The sequence below is a fragment of the Neofelis nebulosa genome, chromosome 4 (assembly GCF_028018385.1).
Source record: "Neofelis nebulosa isolate mNeoNeb1 chromosome 4, mNeoNeb1.pri, whole genome shotgun sequence".
Classification (NCBI taxonomy): domain Eukaryota; kingdom Metazoa; phylum Chordata; class Mammalia; order Carnivora; family Felidae; genus Neofelis; species Neofelis nebulosa.
Window position 1 is genome coordinate 35,222,003 of NC_080785.1, and position 25,621 is coordinate 35,247,623.

At 32.6% G+C, this 25,621-nt stretch overlaps 1 protein-coding gene across 4 annotated transcripts in view; it reads left to right on the forward strand.

Annotated features, from left to right (window-relative positions):
- The window catches only part of TFEC (transcription factor EC), a 141,438-nt gene extending 117,029 nt beyond the window's left edge, over nt 1-24,409 (forward strand). For 3 of the 4 annotated variants that reach the window (XM_058724522.1, XM_058724524.1, XM_058724525.1), the window contains 5 exons: nt 4,393-4,507; nt 6,670-6,726; nt 10,316-10,391; nt 16,990-17,137; nt 18,021-24,409. In XM_058724522.1, coding sequence (XP_058580505.1) covers nt 4,393-4,507; nt 6,670-6,726; nt 10,316-10,391; nt 16,990-17,137; nt 18,021-18,401 — 777 coding nt within the window. In that variant the 3' untranslated portion in view covers nt 18,402-24,409. The remainder of the gene's footprint in view (nt 1-4,392; nt 4,508-6,669; nt 6,727-10,315; nt 10,392-16,989; nt 17,138-18,020) is intronic. The other variant, XM_058724523.1, reaches the window with a different exon arrangement.
- The last annotated feature ends 1,212 nt before the right edge of the window (nt 24,410-25,621 follow it).

The window sequence follows — 25,621 nt, forward strand, 5'->3', positions numbered from 1 at the left end:
GAAAATTGTGTATTCTCTACTTTTTGGATATAGAAGTGTACATATGTCTATTAGGCCAAGATTTTAGTTTTATCATTCAATAATTCCATAACATGACTGATTATCGTTATCTGTTTGACTTTTCAAAAATGAGGAGAAATGTCAAAATTTCCGAATGCATTAGTGGATTCATTAATTTTTGCCTTGTAGTTCAAAACATTCTGTTTCACATATTTTGAGGTTATTTTACTACATGCATGAATACTTATAATTACAATGCCTTTTTGGGGAATTGAACTCACTATTATATATAGAATCTCTCAATCCCTCATAATTTTTCTAATTTTAAAGCCTATTTTCTCTAATATTAATATAACTACATAAGCTTTCTATGCTTATCATTTGCTAGCTGTATCGCCTTCCATCCTTTAATTTTCAATCCTTTGTGTGTCCTTTTACTATGTAGGTGTGTCTCTTGTACTGTATTACCCAAACTGTCAGCCTTTTTGCTTTGACCTATTTATGTTGATATATTTCCACCTGTTTCTCTCAAATTATTATTTAAGTGTGCCCATATTTCTCCTCAGTATTTTTAATTACATTTACACCCTTTGGTTTCTTTTACTCCACCTCAATCATACAGATATTATTTAAATTTTAATACTCAGTTACATGGTTATATATTTCACCTTTTGACCTGGTTCTCTTCATCATTTTTGGCCTACAACCACTTACTAAGGTATTTGATAATTTTTATTTCATATTCTTAAAGCATATATTTTAAATTTATTTTATTTAGGTACTTCATCCAAAATTTTTTTCAATGTTAGTCTTTCTGGGAAAACATTCTTAAGTATTTTATGCCTCTAGGAATATTTTTATCATGGCCTCATTTGTGAATGACACTTGGGCTGGATATAAAAACTCGTGTTTTAAGTTCTTCTCTTTCAACATTTAAAAAATACTGATTCACTTTCCTCTTTCATTCAATTTTGCTATCGAAAAGTATTCTGTTAATCAGATTCTTATTCATTTGGACGTACTCTTCTTTTTTCTTCTTAGGCTTTTAGATTTTCCTTTTTATCATTGTATATTCTAAAATTTGACTATAATATGTCCGGGTGTAGGTTTTTTCTATCTGTCTTTGGCATTCTATGGGCCCTTTGAATTTTAAATCAAAATAAAATAAGAATAAAATAAGATACAATAAAATAATAGACTTTGTCTATTAGAAATGTATCAGAAATGTTTCTCCATTATTCCTTAACATATTTTCTTCCTTCCAGTTTTATTTCTCTTTCTCTCTGAAACTTCTAATATCTGTATTATATTTCTAATAAATCTATCCTCCAAACTGATTAGGTTTTTTTCTCATATATTCTATTTCTGGATCCCCTTCTTCATCCTCCTGAAAGATTACTTCAATTTGATTTTGTAGTTTACAAATTCCATTATTCCTTTCTCAGTGTGTTCATTATGCTACTTTTCCATTCCATAATTTTTATAACACTTTTTTCAAATACTATATTTTCAAACCTCCTGTTATTCACTTTGGCCATTTGTTTGTTCTCATATTATAAATTATTATGAACATCTTTTTTTTAGAATGTACTTTAGACTAATTTAAGAAACTTGGTTTTATGTGATCTTTTTATTTTTTAATATTTTCTTCTGATATTATTTCTCACACTGCATGTTGTTTTACTTTTGAAATAGTCATTTTTCTCAAATGTTTTGATATTTTGACTGGTTTGCTTATTTTCTTCAGGGAATATTGGCTACTGTGAAGGGCAGTATATATGAGGGAAGGTCAGAGCACAGTCCACTTCAGTCTCTATGATCTCAGTAGTGGAGATGTGAGTAAAATCTAGAATGGAGAACCTTAGACAACAGGAACCACTGGCAATTGCTCCTCACCTCAAAGAAACTTCTGAGATCAGAAGTTCATGTTTCTTAACCAGAAATTAAGTATTGTCTGGAGGAATATGTTCTGCCTCATTGAAAAGATTTTATGATAAATTCTTTATTATATGTCTTTGAAATTTGTGATGTTAATATAATATGTTTCCCTATTGCCATGTCAAAGGTTTTGCTTTACTGAAGAAGTAATTTTTTTAAAACCAGAATGATAAATATTTCTTCATAAAATATCTATCCAATTTCCTACTAATCTACAAAATAGTTAGCACATTAGTTAAGTATCGTATACCTTTGAGAAAAGTACATATAATTTTGCTTTGTAAGCCTTTTCAAATGTGTATGTAATTTTTAAATATTCACTAACATTGTATTCTTGTATATTTTAATGGAGAAAAGGCACTATAGGTAACATGAAGTATAGTACATACTTTGAAATTGAACCCAATTATCTAATGATATTCACAAAGTGATCAGCCATTTGCATGAAATAGAGTAGTACCTACAGCATAAAATTAAATAGGATATTAATCATTATGCTTTAGGGTATAAATTAGACTATAATCAAGGTCAGGAGTTGATGTAATATACCTATACTTAAGCAGGGTTATATTCATTATCAGATTTGCAGCCCCATTTCTATTTTAGGTATAGTCTGACCAGATAATATGGACCCAGAGTAATGCTATAGTTAGGAACCTATCACTTTATTGTTGCAGTGTATATGTAATATGGCTCCTTTTCTTCTTAAACATTTTTGCAATTTGCCACTGCTGCATTGAAATCCATCTGAATTCAAACTCTTCAGAGAAAAGTGCCCTTTCCCTAGTTCCTTCCCTCTTCCTTCCCCCTTACTCCCTATCTTTTTTGTTCAGCGCATCCATTATGCTTCTCAAAGGCACAGCGGAAATGTACAATTCAGGTTGGTGATGCCTCAGCTTATAACCAAAAGATTTTCAAAATGGTCTTGGAAACTTAACTTTTACAATATGACTAAGTGACTCACATGTTAGGGAAATATCTGCTTTTATGATTTCTTCCTAATTGTATTGTTATGATATAAGCACTCATCATCTATCCAATTTGATGAACTTCATTCCTATATTTCAGATGAGGAAATGAGAAGGAATAAATACCCAACTTAAGTATTCCCTTCCAATATTTATGAATTAAAAATATATTTTAAAACAATGAGTTTATATAAAATAAAGATGAGGAGTCTTAATTGAGAAAATAATGAAAAGAATCAGTATATAAAAATATATATCAGAATACCACATGCCGTCTATGATGTCCTTATTGAAACACACATTCACATATATTAGCCTGATTTCCACTGTATTTTCCAACTTCTTTTCCCTCAGAAATACACAACATTTATTACATATAGTTTAACAGGTTGTTATGTCAGAATTAATTTTGGTGTTAAAATGTTCTTTCTTCACATTTATTTTCAGTCTTATTTTATAAGTATCAAAAAATTTCCCTCTGTTTGAATTGGAGTTTTACAGAAAATAAGAATAAGGAGTTATGGTCTCTGTAATAATCTGGTTATAGCTTTATTTGATTACTTGTATTGCTTCTAGTCCTTAAGGAAAGAAAAAAGTGACTACTTATTCAGTTCTTAGTTTACTGCCCCGAAATGAAATACTTAGAATGGAAATATTTTAAATATTCAAATCCTACATTTTAAATGTGGCTTGCCCTGGAATAATGAGCATTAACTTGAATTATGAATATTATTTAAATTAAATTTTCTTGGGAAGTCAAATCAATAAGCACATTTTAAATAATAAATTGGTACAATTTTCAATTGTGTTATAAAGCATCTTAGTTTTCTGAAAAATTGTTCTCAAGAAGCACATTAAGAATTGCAGTGTTTCTATAATTAGATGTACCCTATATCCACTAGAGGCAAAAGTAGTTTTAGACTACTTTGGGTTACCAGCTGGGATATTTATAATAATCTAGAACATTAAGTGTGCAATGAGAAAAAGTATGCCTTCCAGGAAGGAAAAAAAGTTTCTCACTTAATTACCAGTGTAAAACACCTCTTGACTGTGAGTTGCTGGTAGCACTGACGGTATTAAGAAGGCTTCCAAAATGTTCAACCATTATACCTAATTTATGGTATGCAACGAACTTTCCAGTTTTGCTAATATGTATATTGATTTTGTCAAAATGATTTTTAAAATCTTATTCACTTATAACAAGGTAATGTGCAGGTCAAACTTCTATAACTTTGTAAATATTAATCAGAATTTCCTTTTGTGAATGAACTAATTTCTCTTTTTGCTTAAATACAGATAGCTTTTTTCAACATATCCATAAGCATCCCATAATGCTTTTTAAAAAGTCAATGTATACTCTTGTTTAAAATTAAAATGCTATTTACAACAAATTATTATTAATTAAGTGGAAATTTTTAAATATGCATCTAAATATATCAATGTCCACATATGGTTTGATTCATCTTTTCTTTCCTTTCCTCCAAAGTTATCTGGAAGTATTTTGGATGTGTATAGTGGTGATCAGGGAATTTCTCCAGTTAATATGGGCCTTACAAGTGCTTCCTGTCCAAGTAGTCTGCCAATGAAAAGAGAAATTACAGGTAATGTTGCTTTTATAGTTTTATCCCTTTTTAAGTCAACTACTTAAGTTATAAGTGACACATATTACCAAGCTGAATATGATTTTTCAAATATTATCAAAATAGTTAAAATGGGAGAAATGTAGATAGTAAATTCACTTTTTTTCTTCCAATGACAACCAAACAGCACGTTAATATAACTTATAATCCAATTGAATTGACTATTTTAGGAATTGGGGAAATATACACATATGCTCTGTGTATATATGTGTATATAACAACTTGACTAAGTTGTTCACTTAAAGTTGCTTCATTTTGATATTGAATACATGCAATTTATTAACATGGTTGCAAAATAATTGATTAGGGGAAAAAGTTTTTTCTGTATGTAGATTTGATATAAAACAATTAGATTGCCCCCTTTTTACCCTGTTTTATGAATTTCATGATAGACTCACATTTAATTTTCTCAAGTAGGTAAAAAAAAAACCTCTCAGTTTTCAATAGTACATTTCAAAATTGCTACAACTCAAAAGAATTGTAGGGGAACTGTCAAGTTCCTCCAATATATGGATGAAGAAATCAAGGGTCAGAAGAGTTATTTTCACAGTCATACAGCTGATTTGAAGCAGATGTGCATCAAAATAAGAATTTCCTGACTTAACAATGTCCAGTGTTAGTTTCTCCATAAAAATAAAATAAAAAATAAGTTGAAATTTCTGTAATAAGTTTTTAGTTTGGAGCCCAAACATTGATCTTTAATAAGTTTTTCAGAGTTAATATTAACAAATTTAGTAAGTGTAATATGTCTATTCTTGGGGTCTAGCCAATATCTCAAAAATTTCTACGCATACAAATTATTTAGATTAAAATGATTTAATATAGTTTTAAATAAATTAATTTAAATAATCATAGTCTTATGTTACCTGTTTTAAAAACTAGAGTAATGCAAGAAACACTGCATTATTTATGCTATATAACAAATTATCCCAAAATTTAACAGATTGAACTAATAAACATTTATTATTTCATATAATCTCTATGGATCAGAAATCCAGAGGTGACTTAGAAGATTGGTTTTCGGAGCACCTTGGTGGCTCAGTCGTTTAAGCATCTGACTTCAGCTCAAGTCATGATCTTGTGGTTTGGGAGTTCCAGCCCTGCATCGGGCTCTGTGCTGACAGCTCAGAGCCTGGAGCCTGCTTCAGATTCTGTGTCTCTGTCTCTCTTTCTGCCCCTTCTCCTGCTTGCACTCTCTCAAAAATAAGCATTAAAAACATTAAAAAAGAAAAAAAGAAAATTTGTTCTCCTTCAGTCTTTCATAAGGTTGCAGTCAAGATGTCATCCAGAGGTACAGACATGTAACACTAGGTGGACCAGAGATGTGCTCCTAAGACAGTTCACTCATGTGTCTTGCAAGTTAGTCCAACTAGTGATCCAAGACACACGAAAGCAGAAGCTGTACATACCTTTTATGACCTAGTCTTGGTCCACACTGGTCTTTTCCACAATATTCTGCTGGTGTCACAGGTCATCCCTGTTCAATGTGCAAAGGAACTACTAAAGGTGTGAATGTCATGAGAATCATTGTAGGCCATGTTGGAGACTATCACAAATGCTTAAAACCATGTAGCGCATAAAGTATCATTTCTTGGAAGTGTGGAGTTATCTGATAGGAATATCTGAGAAGTATAGCTAGTTCTAGCTCCAGGGATATAGAAATCATAATTATTTGTGAAAAATGTAGCTTGTAAAAATTTAGGTTGGAATAATTTTGAATAATCTTAAAATTCTTAAAATAATAATAATGATTGAGCAGTTTAACATTTGCTATGCACTGTACCTCTTTTCATCATGACAATGATAATCAAATAGGTATTAAATTATACCAATTTTGCAGATGAGGAGTTGAGACACAGAGAATTTAGGTAATAGATTTCATATCTATGAAATGGAAGGCCGGAATATAGATCTAGGTTTTACTACTCAAAGTTTAAAACGCTCACCATTACCTCTTACTTCCGGAGTACTTGCTCCAAATTTCTAAATATTTGCATAAAAATATTATTATGGCACTTGGAGTAGGTAATATAGTATTTTCACCTACTATTTCTGAATTATGTTGACTAGAGAGGTTGTAAAGTATAACTAAGTACTCTCTGAATTATCTTCTTTTTGATCAGAAACAGATACACGAGCTTTGGCAAAAGAGAGACAAAAAAAGGACAACCACAATCTCAGTGAGTATATTTTCCTTTTTTCTAAAATTAACAATAATAATAATAATAAAGGAGGAAATGCATAGAGAAAAAAATATGTGGTCTTTTATTGTCACTCCATAAGTATTTTGAGATCACATAACCAAAATTAATAGTATATTCTCACTGGTTGAGCTATTTTAGGAAATTTAAATGATGTGAACTCTCAGAAAAGCTACATATTTTAGGAAGTGAAACATCTCAAATGTCTCCTTGATCACTCTGTCTGTCAAGCAGGCTGGGTGTGACAGAGACTAGTGCATTTAGTTACATTTGAACTCTAGTGTGACTCATTGACTGAAGGAGATAAAAGTGGCTTTAACAAAATGTACATCACTTAAAAATCAAGAAACAACTCCATGTTCTCATCTTTCTGTATCAATCTGCTCCTCCCTTCCTAATGATAAGTTATCTGAAAGGTATTGCTTATGTTGTACTGCTGAATTCTACCTCTGCAAAAAATGTCTCTGATGCCTTCCTGGGGGTCAGTGTGACTCTGATAAGGGGTCACATGAGATGGAGAAATATAAGCAAGGGAAGTAGTTTAGCAGCAATGTTGAGCTTGATAGTGTTTGGTCATGTCTTAAGTACTTAACTGTGTCAAGTGAGCTTGACTAATTGAGTGTGAAGCCTCTCTGTTTTGGAAGCCAAATAAAAAAATGACAAGAGAAAAAGAATAAAAATAAATAAAAACATTAAAGCTCTAAAACAAACCACGAATGTTCTTACATGTGGTTAGCTGAAATTGATTCTACATGTACCTGTGAACCCTGCGTCATATTGCACTGCCTGCATTACAGAGCGATCAGAGTCTTCTGACTGTGAGATTGTGAGGGAAGAGCTGACAAGTGGTTCTAACTGTCCTCAGGGTCGTTGTGGAATGACCTGATTCTGATAGCCCTCAGTGGTAGAGCAGATAAGCTTTGGTCCAGATTATGAGACAAGTAGAACACGAGTAGGGGTGGCTAGTTGTTGATAGAAGGGATTCATGCAGCAAGGAACTATGGGCTTCTCTCTCAGTTTTAAACCTGTTAACTCATTAGTGCTCTCCTGTTCTTTGTTTCTCTTCTCTACATCTGCAGTTTAAATAACATAAAGTATGATAGGCATGTGGTATGTCCATTGTCAAGTGTTTTCTAATCTGGATTCCCTTACCAGGATATGTTGCTTTTTGGAGATATCAATGTTAAAAAATTTTAATATCATATTTTGAATATGATGAATCTAGAACAATCCCTAAATTTGTGAGGATCATGTCAAGAGGACAAATGAAAACGCACTTAGCAGAAATCTAAATTTTAAAAGTTGTAGGTCAAGCTCAATTAAAATATGCTCTGTTATTTCTAAAGACTGGAAGTCCAGGTGTGAATTCAGAATTCTCAGATCATCAGAGCTCTGAGGGAAGATGTCAGGGTGAGGCAAAGCCAGCCTTCAGCCATCAGCCCATCTCGCTTCTCTCCCCACTCCTTGTTCCATTCTGTGCCGCCAGTGGCCTCAGACATGAACGTGAACACTCATTTTCTACATTTTAGCTCCACACCCACCTGTTGAAATAACTTCCCCTTGTCCACATCTTGAGCCTAGAGGTGAGCACACTGGTGTCATGGTCCTCACTCAGAAGGGTGGACTAGGAAGTGGCCTGCACAGGCTCTGGAAGTGGGCTCAGGGCATTGGGAGGATATTCCTAGAGTAAGTTACCCAATGTAGTTTGACTCTGTGGCTGACTTGCTCACTGGGGAAGGATGTGGTGAGTATGGATCCAGGATAAGGGCCTCTCTCACCCTGACCTAAGGACAGGAATGAATGAATATATCAAAACTGTGAAGAGTGAAACCACACATGGCATAGAGTAACTTGGTAATTTCTTAAAACTTGACTGCTTTACAAATAACTACTACTGGGTATGAAAACATTGAGGAACCAAAGTTCTCATTATAATTAGTCATTAAAAATTTATCAAGCACAATCTAAGAAGAGTAGAGGAGGAACTTCTGATATTTTACATAAGGTGCATTTAAATAATAGATTTGGGAGAAATATTCTAAAACTAAACCAGTTCCCTATTTTGAGGTAAAACTGTGAACATCCTTCATAGCTATTCTTCATCTTATATTTAACAGTCTGTTTTATAATATAGAAGTGAGTATGTGTGAACATAGAATTATTAATAATTCTTACTGTGAAATATGTATGTATTTCTATCAGCTGTACCTTTGTTTATTTTCTTTTCTTGTTTTTTAATGTGGTATCATTGTTTTTTGAATCACATGCATAGGGAAAACAGGATCAGCAAAGAGGGAAAACAAACTCTCTCAAGAATCAATTATATTCTAATTTTAGAGTAATCCCAATATATTATTACTGAAGGTCAAATCCATTCATGGTGAATTGCTTTGTACAGACAATTGTTATTCTTTCATGACTTTCCTTGTTTCTGGTAGCAGATCTTAATTTTTAGCATGTATAAAGTATTTTCAAATATTTTTGATATATAATTTTCTTCTTCTTCATGACCTTCTTCTTCCTTCATTTCCTGGAAAACTTTTAAAATGTTACTTTTAGAAGAAAATATTATATAGAAGTATATGTTGTAGTTCTTGATTCTAGGAATATAGAGTAGACTATAAGACTACACTATACTCTGTGAAACTGCTTTTGATAGGGGTCAATATAGGAAACGCTCTACTTATTTGTATATCTGACATTTATTGAACATTTATTAGATGCATACAATTTCCAAAAGTAATGAATTCATGGAAATTCAAACAGAGAAAACAGTCTCTGAATAAGAATTTATACCAGTAGTTCTCAAAATGTAGGCCCTAAACAAATAGCATCAACATCACCTGGGAGTTTGTTAGAAATGGAAATCCTTGGGCCCCAACCCAGACCTACTAATAGGTTTGGGATATAAATCCATTTTAACAATCCTTTCACATATGTCTCATGCCTGCCAAAGTCTGAAAACCACTATTCTATATATTATTGAAAAATTTTAGATTAGAAAAATATATTCACAGTCTTATCAACATTTGTTTAGCACCTCCTATATGCCAAGCCCTCTGAAGACAGAAAAATGAGGTATAAATTGCCCCTGCCTTCAAGGAAGTTACAGTCTAGTTGGGCACGCACGCCTACCATGTGCTAAACTTTGTGTCAGGCCTTCAGGTATTGTATGAGAAGAGTAGGCATGATGTAGACCTCAAAAGATTATGATCCTAATGGGCTAATCCATATGTGAAGTTATGATCCAATAGGATAAATATATATAAATGCAAATATATTTTTCAATATGGATAAGTATTACAGCATTTCAAAAAAGTGAAAAAAATTGTTTTTGAGAGAAAATGTTTTGAAAACATTGTCAACAATAGAATCACAATTCTAATATTGTTACCTTTATTTTTAGAATTAAATATATTTGAATTTTTATTTTATTTTTGAATACTCTTTTGACTATATGGAAATTATTTTGCTAAATGTTTTTTCAAGATTATTAAGAAAGTTTACAGCTGACCACAAGTGAATTGTGCTTTAATGAGAATAATCAATGATATTTCTTTTTTAATAGTTGAAAGAAGAAGAAGGTATAACATTAATTACCGAATCAAGGAGCTTGGCACTCTTATTCCAAAGTCTAATGATCCGTGAGTTCGACAGTAATTTCTATAATAATGTTATGGTTTGAATACCCCCCCCCCCCCAAAATGGATCAGAGGGAGCGGGGGGACGGGAGAACCAATTACTAGGAAACTAAGCAGCTTATAGTAAAAGTAAAACTACTGCTGGTCTTCTTGTTAAGTATCTATTCGAGACTGATGGTTATTAGACGTCAAGGTTGTTACTAACATTTGTCCTTTTGAGACATAGGAAATAGTGAAATTATTTCTTCTCAGTTCATAGCAGGTCTTTCTATATGACATCAATATTGGCAAATTTAGTGGCAGTATCAAATGTTGTTTACGACACTGGTATACTCAATTTATGGTTATAGCAATCCTTCCAGAGTAAAATTTATATGCACATGGACATTGAATTGTTGGGTTTTCAGTGGTCTGAACGTTCTGGAGGCAGGCAAGTAAAAAAAAAGAATTGTAAAAACATGCTGATTGATGCCAACCAATAATTGGTTATTGTAATTAAATTTTCAGCCATGTTTTGGTGTCGTCCACACTCAAAGTTAATAAACAAGACATTTGAGGTTGCAGGAACTACCTAATTAATCAAAGCATCAAGTTAGAATGTTAAACATTTCTCTAAAATATAGAAATATGTTGTATTACATTAATAATGACTTGAAAATGTTTCATTCAAACCGAGAACTGCTCTCTCCTGATACTGGAGATCATCAATTATTCAGAAACAATGATGTTCGATATGGTGATATTAGTGAAATTTGTAAATACTCTTTCCCTGAATCCAAATGTGCCAATTCATTTAGACAATTCAATAATTTGTAATAGAAAGAAGTGTAATATTTATCCTTACGGGCATATTAGATAGAGAAGGCATCATGTGGAATGACAGAAAGGCTCTGGATGGAGAATCTGAAGAGCTTGGTCACAGTGTAGGCCCTACTGGTAACTCTTCAAATCTTTTAAAGTCCCTAAGCATGCAACTCTTTCTATTAGTAGAAGAGAATACCCATTTTCCTGATAGGTCTTATTTTTTTAACACGTAACATATAAATGCACATTTATTCATCAAAAATTTAATCCAAGGCCAAGCTTTTTTGTTTGAATATGTGTTGTAGCTTTTCTTTCTTACATAAACTGCACTAAAATGTATAGTCTATTTTAATTTCTTTAAAATAAAACAAACACGTACACAACCTAAGTACAGATGGACTTTTAAAAATGCTTATGCTTTTTGTGACAGCATATTTTTTTTGTTTTGTTTTATGTGACAGCATATTTTTAAGCAAGCAAAGTTTACTGACATTTTAATTGAGTTTTTCTAAGGCTTTTAATATAATCTTCCTAAAACAATAACTATTTTTAAAAATGTCTTCTTTTATCAGCATTCATATTTCATTAGCTAATGTACCTATAATTTAATTATATTATCATCATAATAAATACAATAGGCATTAATTTAATAACTTATCAGTAAGTACACAACACCACAATGATAACAGAAATACTTGGACATATCAGAGGGTGGCCTATTGCCCTCTATTACCTACTTTGTCCTAACAACAGTCAGTGAATGTCACAAAGGAAATGGAGAACATTAATTAATCTTGAAAATGATTGGATAAAAGTCAATTAAGAAAGGTTCTCTTATAACTGGTGGGGCTAACCCACAGTGCCAGGGAATAGTTATATGCAGAAAGCACATGAGACTTTAAGACTGGATTTGGAACCCTAACTGACCATCTTTAGATGTCACCATGCCTATAAGGCACCAATTATATGATTGGGTTTTTATAAACATAAAACCAAATAATATATATGAGAATATCATACACATTATAAATCTTGTGTGAGGGATTATTATTCTATATATTTATAGAAACTTTGGTTGTAAAAAGGCTTCTTTCTACTTCTAATTCACTGTCTAGAACCGAAAAGGCAAGCTTTTCCTGTAAAGGGCCAGATATTTCTAGCCTAGAAATAAATATTTCTAGCTTTGTGGGCCATATAGTCTGTGGCAACTTTCTAACTCTGTTATTGTAGCATGAAAGCATACATAGACAATATGTATATGAATGAACATGGCTGTTCCCACTGAAACTTTATTGACAAAAATAGACTGTAGGTTGTAGTTTGTCTACCCATGATCTAGAATATAGAAGATCAATTTACCATAGAACCATATCTGAAAGAGATTATCATTGGGAAAAGTTTGTTGTAAGCCTTCTTAAGTGTTTTTCTCTTCTTTATGGATCTCAGAAAGAGGTATGATTATTTGTTTTAATTGTATTATGTTCTATGTATGGAAATGATATTTATTTTGGGTCTAATTGAAAACACATTAATTGATCAGATGGTAATGATATCTATATGTGGCTCTGCACACATAGCATAGACAGAAGAGATGCTTAACTGTTAGCTCTCTTATTCCAGACATCCGATACCATTTCTGTTTCAATGCATCTTATCCCTTGGCTTTTGGTGGCCTCGCCTAATACCCTACTTCTTCTTCTTAGGGTCCACCAACATGAGTCCCATGGTTGAATCCAGAACATAGCCTCTTTAAAACTTGGATCTATGGGCCTAAGGAGTAGTCACTTGTTCTATGAAACTATTTTGGATTCATTTGTTGAATTTTCAGACACTACTATGGATAATCTAACAAGTTATAGAAAATTAATTAGTGGAGATAGAGTGTGGGGATAAAATAGAGGAGGCAAGTTTCATTTTGAAGAAATGTTATTACTATGTTGTGACAATTCTGAAATTAACAAGAAGTGGATCAAAAAAAATAAAACAAGATTTCAGTTTGAGTTTAATACATTTCATACTAATTTGTTGTACCATTTCAAACCATTTGTTTGTAACCATTACAATTCATAAGAATTTTTAGGGGTGTTTGGGTAGCTCAGTCGGTTGAGCATCTGACTCAATTTCAGGTCAGGTCTCAATCTCACGATTCTTGAACCCAGAGTCAGACTCATGCTGACAGCATGGAGCCTGCTTGGGATTCTTTCTCTCCCTCTTTGTCTGCCCCTCCCCAGCCCATGATCTTTCTCTCCCTCAAAAAAAAAAAATAAACTTAAAAAATGAAATTCATAAGAATTTTTAAAAACAAGAAATATATCAGATTACACAATTATCTAATATGGGATTTTTCAGATGTGTGCTATAACCTATTAATGGATCAAAAAATCAATCACATGAGAAAGATTCAGCATTTTTAAGAAAAGAAGGAAGAGTAGTATTGGTAATATTAGAGTATTACATATTACACCTAAAGGGAATAGTAATATGTGGTGAAACATTTTTTTTTGCAGATTTATGCACTGAGAATACACTGGTTCATGGTAGAAAACATAGTTCTTATGGGAGACACATTTGAGAAAGTGTGAAATCCACAGATTTTCAAAAAGAGCATTGAATTAAGTGAGGAAAACTGGGTCTCATCTTCTAAACACCACGTGCTCTTGGGCAAATAGCAGAAACCATGAAGTGGTTGACCTCTGAGGACCTTTCCAGCTCATGATTAGAATAAACTTAGTGGTTGGCTTAGGGAATCGGAGCCAACACCTAGAGACATTTTGAATTCTATGAAGTTGCCATTTTTATGTATAAAAAACATTTGGAAATTTGTATTTCATTGCTAGGTCAGAAGGGTAAGGTCAGAAGGGAAAATAATATAGTGAACAGCTATAGTTGAAAAAAGTTATATGCTGAAAAAAATTAAATGAGAAAACAAACAACCAAGGAACGACAATCTCTTGATCATTGATTGGAAAAGAAACGAAAACCAAATGAAACTAACAAACATGAAAAGTAAGAGCTTCCACAGATGTGTGGTAGTGGTCCACCTCATATATGCCTTATATAATCATATTTATAAAAACTCATATTAGTGGAGATAAAATATACTGTCAGAGCATGAATTATTCTATTGGTGCTAGCAAATTACTCTTGTTTTTCTGCTTTGTTATTTATAAACTGGATGACAGTTTTTTAACTAAATTGATCTGGTTTTTTTCCTCTGTTGTCAGAACTTGCTCCTGCTTTTGTATAAGAATGGTGGTTGAAGCAGTAAATGAGACTTAGGAAGACTTTCTAAATTAGAAGTGTAAAATGTTGATTGAAAGAAAAAAATATCAAACTTGTTATGGTGTCTTCTTTCTTTCTTCTTTATTTTTTAGTGCTTTTAGGTGGATATGCTCTCCTAAGATGACAACAGACTGTATTCTCCATAATTTACCCTGGCCACATTCCTAATCTAATGTGTGCATTAGAATGCATAGCTTTTAACTCCTAAAAGTTTTAAGTTCTTCAAGGAGAATCATTTTGTAGAAAATGAAAAGCCAGTATCTACATTTATCCCTTAGGCATGCCTTTATGTGTATTAACGTTGCTGTCATAATCAATGTTTTTAATGCCTAGCTGCTTGAAATTATCTTGAGAGAAAAACAGCTCCTTAATAAATTTGGAAAACAAACATATTTTTTAATGTTTATTTATTTTTGAGAGAGACAGAGAGACAGAGCACCAGTGCGGGAGGGCAGAGAGAGAGGGAGACACAGAATCCTAAGCAGGCTCCAGGCTCCGAGCTGCCAGCACAGAGCCCAATGCAGGGCTTGAACCCACGAACCACGAGATCATGATTTGAGCCAAAGTCAGATGCTCAACCAACTCAGCCACCCAGGCACCCCAAAAACATTTTAAAAAGAAACCTCATACATTAAAATGGTTTTAAAATAGAGTGAACTTTAAAAAAAATAATGCAAATGGTATCAGGTAGAAATTGTTGGAAGACCCATTGTGTGACTTCTACAAGCATTTTGAAGGTTTATTTTAGACCTAAATAAACATCACCTTAAACTTCAAAGTTGACCAGAGTTATCCTTTTCCTGTTATTTCTTCTGTTCTTCAAGTTTTTCCTCCAATGAGAAGAAATGAAACAAAATTAGTATCATAAGCCTTCTGCTGATGCTTAGAGTTTTAATTCAGGAATCCAATACCTTTTTGAGTTACAGGTACTTTTTTAGTTTAATGACAAAAGTAGCCTCTTTCTGCATAACCTTCCCATCACCTGCTAAGTCACAGTGAGTGGATGAGACCAGCAGCTCTTTGACAACTGGCAAAGCATTTGCACACTTTAAATTTTTTTTTTAACGTTTATTTATTTTCGAGACAGAGAGAGACAGAGCGTGAACAGGGGAGGGGCAGAGAGAGAGGGAGACACAGAATCTGAAACAGGCTAGAGGCTCTGAGCTGTCAGCACAGAGCCCGACGCGGGGCTCGAACTCACAGACCGTGAGATCATGACCTGAGCCGAAGTTGGACGCTTAACCGACTGAGCCACCCAGGCGCCCCGCATTTGCACACTTTAGACAGACTCTGGTAATGGGTTGGTGCCTTCTAACAGAAGATAGCTTAACCAGGCCCTAGTAAGCATTTTCACCTGCCGGTAGAAAAATGCATCTTCCTTTAATTTGTTATGGCTAATGGAATTATCATCTAACCTGAACATGCAAGGAGGCATGTACAAGTCAGATTTTTCATAAACTATATCTTCCCACTTCTGATCACTTAATGAATACATATTAATTTCAATATGTCTCATATAGATCATAGAAACCAAAAGTACATGCAGTATAATATCATCTTAAAATTTTCCTACATGCTCACTGTATGTTGTATTAAAAATAATCTCATGACTCTAAACTAAAAATGCATCAAGGTTTACAACAGCTCTGGTGAACTTTTAGCGATTAGCTTGCCCTCATTCTCCACATGTATTCTTAATTCTCATATAGGATCAAATTCTTCGATGTATTTTTTTTCAGATGTTAAAATCGGTAGCCTATTTTGTGATTCCAGATTTATCATTTCTCCTGTCTTAAAAATAAGTTTTAATAAAATATTTTTTCTATGCTATAACCTGAAAGGTTATCTGGTTGTATTTAATTATATTTACTTATCTTAAACTTATTTAAAAATAGTCATCCGGTTTTGTAAAAAAGTATTGATGGCTTTTGTGCAGAAAAATTTGCCCAACGATTCTAGAAAGTTTTGCTCTATTGCTTAAAGTGATGTTGCCAAACTCTGATTTGTTTCACAATCACTCAGGATCACTATTCAGAAGAAACCTTTTTTTTTTTCTTAGAAGCATAAAAGCAACCTTATTAGAAAGTAGGTTAAAAGATTGGTACATTTGAAATGATCTTAAAAAATTTAGGCTTAAGTCCTCAGTAATGTACATTTCCTAGTTCATTAATGCAGAAATACCGCACATAGATTTTAATCTCGGAGTTAATAATAAAAGCAATTTTCACTAAAAATATAAAAACTGTAATGGTAGAATCATGATATTGCATTTAGCTCTCCCACAAAAAGTCACTTTATTACTTTCTTTTGACACTTATTTTCATTCTGGGATTAATTTTACTATATAAGGGCTTCTTAACTATTCTATTAAAATTTCTATTCAGAAGCAATAATATCTAAGAGTGAATAATAGTCATGTAAATCATTATTTCATATTAATGTAAAAGATTTTGTAAGTTCTTATGAATTCTGCTGACATGCACAATTGTGAAAAGGTTATCTCTCCGTTCTGTAGTGATACGCGCTGGAACAAAGGAACCATTCTGAAAGCATCAGTGGAGTACATCAAGTGGCTACAAAAAGAACAACAGAGAGCTCGAGAATTAGAACACAGACAGAAGAAATTAGAGCAGGCTAACAGGCGGCTTCTACTCCGAATTCAGGTTTTTATAAAAATGTTGCCATGAACCACATAGCTTATATATGACTTATCCATCATCGGTTTTATTCATTGCCTCATTTATTTTTTTCTTATTAACAATTATTTTTCCTTCTGAAGGATAATTTTATTGCCTTTTAGAAGCTCATGAATTGGGTTGTTTCAATTAGATTTTGATTAGAAGTCCAGGATCAAGGTGGCTTTGGAAATAAGTGAATGACAACAGCTAATTGCAAAATGCAGAAAATAGAACAAATTTTATAAACACACAGTACTATCCCAGCTGAAAAATAATAAGTAACACATTTGTATCTCTAGATAAAATTGGACACTAAGGACTAAATTCTTCTCTCTCCCTTTTATTTCTTTAGTAACATTGCTATGGATTTCATTGCCCCAAGGCATATTGTGCCAGTATATATTAAGTCACTCCTCATCTGTTCATGTGACACAAAATATCAAAATATGGGTTTTCATAACTCCCAATATTTTTTATGTGAGCATGCTTATTGCCAGGTAAAGCACTACTCTGTTTCCATGAAATAGTCTTATAGTGAGAAATTAATCAGGAAGAATAAGTGAAATATTTTCCACTATCTCCAAATGGCTGTATTGTAATCTGAGCCACTATGAACCATTATATGTTATGTATTCCTTAGACAGCAATGGCAGGATAATTTTTTTTAATCTGTATAGTTTTCTCAGGGTTATTTTTCAGGTACTAGAAATATACTAGATTCCATTACTTTGCAAAGAATATTATAGTATGTATTACTCTTCATTTTGAATGCTTGTTAGTATTTTGTTCCTATTTCTGCTTTTCTGGTTTTCCAGAGTCAAGTCAACCTTCAAAGTCATTATTTAATTATTCTCATTTGAAATTGCAGGAACTAGAAATACAGGCTCGTGCTCATGGTCTGCCAGCCCTGGCTTCACTTGGCACAGTTGATTTAGGTGCTCATGTCACCAAACAACAGACCCATCTTGAGCAGAATTCAGTAGACTATTGCCAACAACTGACTCTGTCTCAGGGGACCAGCCCTGAGCTCTGTGATCAAGCTATGGCCTTCTCTGATCCTTTGTCACACTTCACAGATTTATCATTTAGTGCCTCTTTGAAAGAGGAACAAAGATTGAATGACATGCTACTGGATGACACAGTATCTCCATTTGGAACAGATCCTCTGCTGTCTGCCACTTCCCCTGCAGTTTCCAAAGAAAGCAGTAGGAGAAGTAGTCTTAGCTCAGATGATGGCGATGAGTTATAAAAAACAGACAGGCTCGATTCATCAACTGGGAAGCAATTCTATGCAGGTGCTATGCAATTACGTTCTGTTTCATATATTGCTTTGGCTTAATTTTTCCAAAAGGAATATACCGTTCAAGAGAAACTGATTATAAACGACAGAAGAATTCACAGGAAGAAGAAACATGGCGTTGAAGATTATTGAGAACAAAAAAGGAATTTTTCCTCTTTGACTAAAATGTCTAAATCTGCTTAAATTTTGTTTTCCTGGAAAGAGGTACAACATAAGAAATAGCTCTCTACTGATGTTTTAAAAGTAGCAATGGAGTGATGTACCATTGAAACTAACACACCGCAGGAAGTAAACCTACTGAAATATACAAACCTTTTCTTATTCACTTCTAACTCCTTCCTAGTCCAGTCTTACCTTAGTTTTCAAGTATCAAGCTCAACAGACTTGGTAGTTCATTGCCTTTCTCCACTATCTAATGGGATGTGTTGGTTAAAGTTCAAATTTGATAGAGGAAATAGTTAAAAGACACTGTTATCTGTCTGTCACTTCTAATTGAAAAGTGAATCTATAATGAACATTAAAATTTTCCGCAATAAAATACCAAAAATATATAAAAACTTTGCTTTCTAAAATTAGGCCCTAATTCCTTTAGTCAGTTCAATTATAGTAATTCTAAGAATATCTTTGCATATTTATGGAGACATTCTATGTTCAAAGAAGGAACACACTGAATACTTTCCTTAAGAATCTGCACTGAAAATTTACCACTTCACACAAACATCACTTACACACAGGCACACAATGTAGGTAGTATATTTCCTTTTTGTTTTCCTTCACTTTTGTGATTTTCTAATCAGCATCAGAAACCACAGTCCAAATCCTCTCTTTTTCAACAAAAAGAGATGTTGGATAATCAATTTCAGTAAGTAAAATACACACACACACACACACACACACACCCCTACTAGGAGAATTCCTCAGCTATCTAAAATTTATCGCTGTCCCTAAAAATGCATTTAAATTAATTAAGTGATACCGTTTTGCTCCAAATTGACAACATGGAAAATTAGTTTTCCAACTGACAAAATCATTTGTAAAACAGACTCTTTGTTATTACATTGAGCTCTGACTGGAGGACAAATCTCCATTCCCATAAGTACTTACAGCACCCTCTGACTTTGCTAGCTATGTTAGTATTTGTTAAAAATTGTGTGACTATAATGCTTTATTCAAAATTTTCTCTTTTGAGCTTGGGATTGGGGTTGACCTACCAAGGCTGTTGCTCAGTGCTGGACTTCTATGATTGCTCATCTGATCAATGAGTATTTTATGGAGGGATACTCAAACTGCAATGCATCCTGTGAAAATGTAGAACACATGAGCAAGATATGGTCTTACTCCTCAGAGAGTAACAAGACTGCATGAGAAACAACAGCAGAAGATAGAAGACACACGAATTAAAGTCTACATGGTACAGTATAAGCTGTAAATATAGAAGGTCAGAGAAAATGAAAATGAATAAAGGTTGGAGAATCACAAACCTCTATGGGAAGGTAGAATGTAACTTATTTTAAAATCATAAATTTGGATAAGGGGAAGGCATATTAGAGAATAATATCAACCAAATGGTAAAAGTGAGAATAAGTTGAGGATGTGTCTTCATGGGACATTCGTTAGAAAGTTCCGGCCACCCTAGAAGATGCCAGCTTGAAAGTCCTGGAAAATAATATTGGCAACATGTTGTACAAGACCTTGAATACTAGAATGAAATGATATGGTATAAATTGAATTTTTTTTTTTTACTGGAAGAGAGAAGCCTAAAAATTAAAATGCTACTGTACATTACTAAAGTAATTTGGAGATAATCTTTCTTGACTATTAACTTTGGGATAAATTTTTGAAAGGGTGCTTTAGGTATTACATATAGGGAACTATGTCATCATGAAATTTGAGACATAATGCTAATGAAAGTGGGAACATATTAAATTCTTATGGTCTAATAATTATCTCAGGCTTAGCTTACAACATTAGTCCAGAGTTTGGAGAATTAAAATGATTTTTATTGTTTGACATGGAAAAATAATTCTAAATTTATGGGAATAGTCATTAGAGCCAGATAGATAAATTCATCTGAAATATGCCATGTGAAAAGAGCAATAAGTTACACATCCTCAAGAATTTTCAAAATAACATAATATACTTCTAACTTTATGGTAAAATCCCCCTTTATTATCTGGGTCAATAGTTTACTATTACAATATAAATCATAGAAAAGGGATATGTTTTTGAGTCCATGTAAAACACATTCCAGATAGAGGCTAATCTCTATTTTCATTTTATCTTATCCAGTATTCTCATTTCTTCATATTCTGAGAAGACTTGCATTCATGATGTCATTACTCTGTCATTATTTTCCATTTTGTTAAAATACTACTGCGCAACCCTGAAACACATTCCTCATAATCTTAGCTAATGGAAGAGCTTGCCACAGGTGGTAGAGCCTGGACAAACGAGATCTGGAAAGGGTACGACTAATATTTGCTGCTACTTTCAGATTGTAATAGCTACCAGGGGACTGTAAAATAGGAAATGGATTTTTAAAAACTGAGTAAAGAGTGGTGCTCTGTCACAGTTAACTGAAATAGATTAAAAAATTAATTTTAGTCAGTAGTTCTTAACTTTTTAATGTGTTGAGAATCTAATGAAAGTTATCGACTCCCCAGAAAAATAGAGTTGTATATACAGCCGAAAATTTGCATGTACCTGAAGGTTTTACGAACCTCCTGAATGTCTCATTGAATGCCAGGTAAAGAATTCCTCTATCAGTTCTGTTACTTTAATGGATAGAATTGTAGCTATGTATCTTTCAAGAGCTAAGTGAGTAGTTAATGTTATATACAGTGATGGAGGAGGGAGCCCTAGTTATCTGTAAATCACTCTCTCAACCCCCAAAGTGATGAGGTTGCCTAGGAAAGTGAAAGTGTACCAAACACTAGACTATTCACAAAGGAAGTAGACCCCTTCTTATAAAGACCCCTACTTATAAAGTAGACCCCTTCCCCTGTTGTTTATATACCTCCTGTTATATACTCATGTTATATATTCATAGGCCAGTTTCTCTATGATTATTGGATATTGTTAACATCTGATGTTAACATTTTAAACTGAGCATATAAATATCAAAAATATATAAATCAAAAGCAAATTATTTGAGTACCTAAGAATCAAGAGAGATCCTGGGGAAACTGATGGATGTCTAGAATATTTTTGTAGAAATGAGACTTACTACAGTAAAACAGGTATATTGTTTATCAAACAATTTTGTTACAAAAAACATCGGCTATCGCTGGACTCTAATACACAATTAACCAAGCTTTGTTCATTCAACGAATCAATGCATAATTGTAATTATAATAAAGTTTGTTTAAAATAAGATAAAAGTTTTATTTTAATTACTTTTTGTTATCTTTTCAAGATAATGTCCCATTCAATCTTTTGTCTCTACTTATTATAAAATATTGGCTATCATCTTTTCATGGATTCACATTAAGCAGCCTTTCTAATTCCAAATTATCTTGAAATAACAAGTGCCTCCTATAAGTACCTCTTCATATTTTTTTCTTTATTAGTGTCCTTTCCCATAACTGCAGAATTTATATATACAGACTAACTTTTCTCAGTTTACGGACATGATATCAGTGACTATAGCCTTCTTTCTGTGGGTATAAAAGCTCTAAATAATAAATACCCAGATGAGCTAGGGACATTGAGAAATAGCCTTCCTCGTTTTTTTTAACTCATTTTTTTCCACTCACATGACTGTAAATAAAATATTTAATAGCTCTTACTTTAAAAAAATTAGGCATGAGTTTCTTGATTTGGCATGCTCATTTACCTTTATGTCAGGGGAGAAGTTAGATTTCTCAACGTTAAGAAGAATGTATTTTTTCTTTGTTTTGCTAGATTGAGTCATATTTGAATTTTATTATACTTCAGAGTATCATGAAAATACTTTTTTGCGGTTCTGATATTGTGGAATTTTGATGTTTAAATTAATAAATGTCATAACTATAAGTGTTTTAATGTTTTTACAGTATCCCTAGGCTGATATTTAGTGATCTTATAATATCTAAGATGTAGATGAAAACTGGAATCAATTAATCATTTGCTGTGTTATCAGCACTAGATCAACCATCTGGGTTTCTTGAAAACACCTGAAGGATTGAATTTTGCTTCAGTATTGATAATGACACAGCCCATATACGCTACATGGAATGACATCATTTGCCCTTCCAGTGGCCCGCATGTTGATAAGTATAAGATGTCAACTTGAGTTAGTGTAAGTTACATATACAGAGATTTCATTAAATGTGCTTAACAAATACTAAACACATTTAGAGTGTTGCTGATCTAATGTGTCATATGACCTTCCTATAATCATTAGTCTTTGCATCTACCAGTATTTTTCATTTGTATAATATTTAATTTGTAAACAAGGAAGTGATTCAAAAACTGATAAAAATAGTTATCTTAAAATTTTTGTGTTACCTTTTTTTCTGTGAAGTTCATAGAGAATTTGAGTGTATAAGAGATTATCAGAAAATACTTATTTTGATTAAAAAACAACAACCTCCCACTGGATTCAACTAATTGAATCATGAAATGCTACTATTCATTGTTGTATACATAAAAGGGAATGTTTTGTCTTCTTCTTGTGAAGGGATTTGTGTATGTATTTCTACATATCCAAATTGTTTCTCTTAACCCTCAGTAAAATGTGTTTTTCCTACATTTATTTAATAGGCTTCAAGAATAAAGCTAAAGACTTTTGTGTTTGCAATGCTACCTCCCCCATTCCTGCACTACCATTTTTTTTCAAAAATTCTGTATTGTCAACTTTATTTTTTCCAAAGAAATAAATTTTATCTCTGTGTTATTTAAAACTGGTGGTTATATGTAACAAACAAATGAGAAAATATGCAAAAGAAATGGTAGATTATTATTTTGCTGAAAGAATTATATACGATCAGAAAGTTGCATGTTACATTAATCTTTAATATACTAAAGTTTAAAAACTAACTAAATTCAAGGATCTTATCTAACAGCACTGCAGTTGCTTATGGCATACAAGGCTAAAACTAATTTAGCTATTTAATCTTAATAATAACAATGTAGTTAAAAATCTTTGACTTTAATAGTGTTCTATATATATGAATAGCTAAAGTAACGTTCCTATAACTGTAATCTAACATTGCTTAGATCAAGAAAACATTGCTAGTGTAATGAGACCATAGAATTTGTAATTATTGCTATTTTTCATTTTTAATAACAAAGTATGTGTCTTATTTTATAGGAAAATGAAGAAAATTGGTGTATACTCTAATACATACATAAATCTTTGTGCACACGCTTTAAAAAATGTACCAATATTTTCTTCGTATATATTAAATGAATGCATACACTTATTAAATGCTTTAATGTACTTTTTACTCTGCCTTTGTCTATAGACTGCACTGGAAAATACAGAATGTGGGTTAATCATCTGAAAGGATACTTAACAGCCCCGAGACTTCACAACTGACAACTGCTCACTACACAGTCCATGCTGAAAACAGTGATCCAATATTTCCCTATTAATGAAAATAATTGTTACATTCTTTATTTTAGTCTCCTGCCATCTGCCTTTCCATGCTGTTATGGTTTTGATTTATGGGAAATATTTATCAAACTCTTGCAAATTTGCTAACAGGCATAATTGTAAGTGAAATCACTAAGAAACTCTGCAAAATATTTTAATATACTAGATGGTCCCCAGACAATCTAAGATAAATAGAATACTGTATTTTAATATGTAAAACATTTTAAAGCTGCTAATTGGTATTGACTAGACCTATCCCTTGATAATGAAATTAATAAGGATTTCAGTTAAATGTTAAGACACTGTGATATTTAATACCATGTTTATGGATTTTCTTCTACATACCTGCTTTAAAAATAATAAAATAGGATACCTCTGAGTTGACTATAGAAAATAATATTTTATATTCAAATACAGGTGCATTCCTTTTTTTAATTTTATTTTTTATTTTTTAAAATTTACATCCAAATAGTTAGCATATAGTGAAACAATGATTTCAGGAGAAGTTATATAAATATTTTTAAAGCATTAATCAATGCCAAAAAATATTGATCAATATAATCATTTATGTGTGGGAAGAAATAACCAATCTAATATAGATTTTAAAAGTCAGGATAACTTTTTGGCCCTATACAGACTGAAAATTTGGATGACTAAACGGATTTTATACCTGACTGTTTATTGTGTATGTACGTACATGTGTGATGTGCTTGGGTATGGATATATGTGTGCCCACGTGGGAGCTTATAACAAAATTTTCTAATGTCAGGATATTAGAAATGATGCTACATATAAGAATATATTATCTTATGTTATTATTTATTGGAATCTACATATAGGCAACATTGGAAGCCGTCCCCAAATCTTGCATATTAGAAACACACACACGCACGCACATACACACACACACACACACACACACACACACACAAACACACCCTTTGCTCGGAATTGGGTCAAAAAGCTGGAAAAGATGAAGACAGCTGTAACAGGTTTTACGATTTTTTGTTAAAATAAGTGATACATGTAGGTATCAACCATTTAGATATAACATAAGCATTGGGTTTATTGACCACCAATATTATCACCTGCAGAATTCTAGCTATGGGGTAGTTAAGTGGTAAAATACAACAAGGCTTATTGGTTAAGTAGTGGATACCCTTCATGTAAAATATATATCAGTTTCATTAATTGGCAACTAGAAGACAAGAATACAACATTCTAGATGGTGATGATTTTGATAGGTCCGACCATATTGCGGTTAAGTATATGATTCACGTAATAAGAAAAAGGTGCCTGCAGGCTATTGTTCCTAGCATGGATTAAAATTTACATATTGCTTCTCCTTATGTCAAAACATCTGGTGCCTGCAAATGCTAACATTTCGTTAAAAAGTTTCACAAGCCAGGAAAAGTGGATTGGAAACATTGCACGGGAATCATTCAAGCATTATAATAGAATAAGAGCTATGTTCGGAAAAAATTAAATTGCTGCAAACAATACTATAGTCAAGATTGTAATTTATTTGCTTACACAAGTGAAAGGTGATGCTGTGTGTCTGTGGAGAAAAATAGTGTTTGAGTTATATGGT